The sequence below is a fragment of the Bactrocera latifrons genome, unplaced genomic scaffold (assembly GCF_001853355.1).
Source record: "Bactrocera latifrons isolate USDA-ARS-PBARC rearing strain unplaced genomic scaffold, ASM185335v1 scaffold_593, whole genome shotgun sequence".
In the NCBI taxonomy this organism is placed as follows: Eukaryota; Metazoa; Arthropoda; class Insecta; order Diptera; family Tephritidae; genus Bactrocera; species Bactrocera latifrons.
In genome coordinates, this window is record NW_017537260.1 from 79895 (window position 1) to 81733 (window position 1839).

Below are 1839 nucleotides of genomic sequence, written 5' to 3' on the forward strand. Positions count from 1 at the left end.
CCGTAATGTTCCGGTTTGAGTTTTCGACAACCTTCACAAGTCTTAATACAGACTGAGTTGGTGCTGCCAATTTCCTTTCCTGTTCATTTAACCCTATGCCGTCAGAATTTTCACCATGATAAATATAAGCTTTGTAAATGTATTATGTGCGAGCATCGACTAACAACATTATTTTAATACCATACTTTGCTGGTTTCTGAGACATGTAAATTTTAAACCTGCAGCGACCTTTAAACGGCAGTAACATTTCATCGCTGCAAAGGTATGGTCCGGGCGTATATTGAAATTGACTGTTTAGGATAAATTTGTTGAAGAAATTTGAAATTGGTGCAAGTTGATCTTCTTTGAGACGCTCCGCCCTGGCAGTTGAATCGTCAAACCTAGGGCAGTTTACCAAAGAAGAAAAACGGATATTTGACATCCCACAACGAAATATTTCACGGCCACTGCCATTGGTTGCGAATATTGTGCGAAGATCTGCGTCATTACATTTAAAAACTGAAGTGTAGTAGTAGGATAATGAATGCTTTCATTTCCGTTACATATGTATCCATAAGTTCCACCTTTGTAGTATTATTAAACTTAGCTCGGTAATTACAGAGTTTTTGATTAGTATATTGTACTAAACATTCCAACAGGGATTCGTCAAAAATTTTGGACCAAAGCTGTAAATATCCTTCAAAGGTAGAAGTTTGCAGGCAACTTGGTAATCTAACGATGTTATGGGATGCTGTTCTAGATGTTTTTGGTCGCCCTCTTGCACTCCACATAAATCCTTTCTTACCTTTGTAGTAGTCGCCGCTTGTTGGGTGTTGATTCACTTCTTCACAAATATTTTGTGTCTCAGAGGTAGTCGCATGTTGTTCTTCATTGTCTTCGTCATTATCTAAAAGTACCGTTTCTGGTTGAAAATTGGGGTCATTGCATTCATCATCCATATCGCTGAACTCATGCTCACTCTCTTTCTCCAGCTCATTTCGGTTTTTAAAAGTTCCAGATGAGGTTCTCTTAGAACAATGTGGATCTTGCGATATGTTTGAATGCACTATGAAAATATAACAAAAATTCTGATGTGATTGTCTCACAGACCCCTACCTTAACGTTGATGTGGTTGACTCGCAGACACTTTTTCGCTTAAAATGGTACGTGTGCTTACATCAATCGATCTGAACAAACTAACACAGGCATGAGTACACAATAAGAAGGTACAGAGAACGAGAGAGTAGATGTATGGAAAATAACGGTAGAAAATACTCTTTTGTGTCTGTTGGTGTCTGCTAGACTACCACATCAGTCACAGAGGGTTAAATGCGTGCATCACTCCTAAAGATAAGTTGGCTGAAGTGGGCATGTCGCTCAATGATGAGCTTATTGCCATATTATTACTATCGAGTCTTCCGAAAGAGTTTGAAAACTTTGTCATTGCGATGGAAACGCGAGATAGTCTGCTAACATTTGATGTTTTGAAACTGAAACTTCTCAAAGAAAGTGAACCTAGAGTCAACATGAGCGACGCAGTCACAAAAGTTGTAGGTAGCTTTCAGCAGGCATTTGCATCGAAGTAGGCCCAGGGCAGCGAAAAGAAATTTGTCGGTAAACAGTCAAAAAATGTCATTTGCTTTTGTTGTGGAAAGCGTGGGCACATAAGAGGAAATTGTGTTGCTAAGGGGAGCGAGGAACAAAATAATAAGATAAAGCAACAGAAACAGTATTCATTTACTGCGTTAGCAACATCGGGCTGCAACAAGTTTGACAGAATGAAATGGTGTTTGAACAGTGGCGCAACAGTACACATGTGTTGCGATCGCAACATGTTATAGAACTTTGTAGAAATTCTGA

General features: G+C 39.2%; 1 protein-coding gene across 1 annotated transcript in view; it reads right to left on the reverse strand.

The window, feature by feature from the left end:
* Positions 1 to 938, reverse strand: part of LOC108974859 (probable DNA-directed RNA polymerase subunit delta) — a 13221-nt gene extending 12283 nt beyond the window's left edge. The window contains exon 1 of the mRNA XM_018942955.1: positions 785 to 938. Coding sequence (XP_018798500.1) covers positions 785 to 938 — 154 coding nt within the window. The remainder of the gene's footprint in view (positions 1 to 784) is intronic.
* Positions 939 to 1839: the final 901 nt, after the last annotated feature.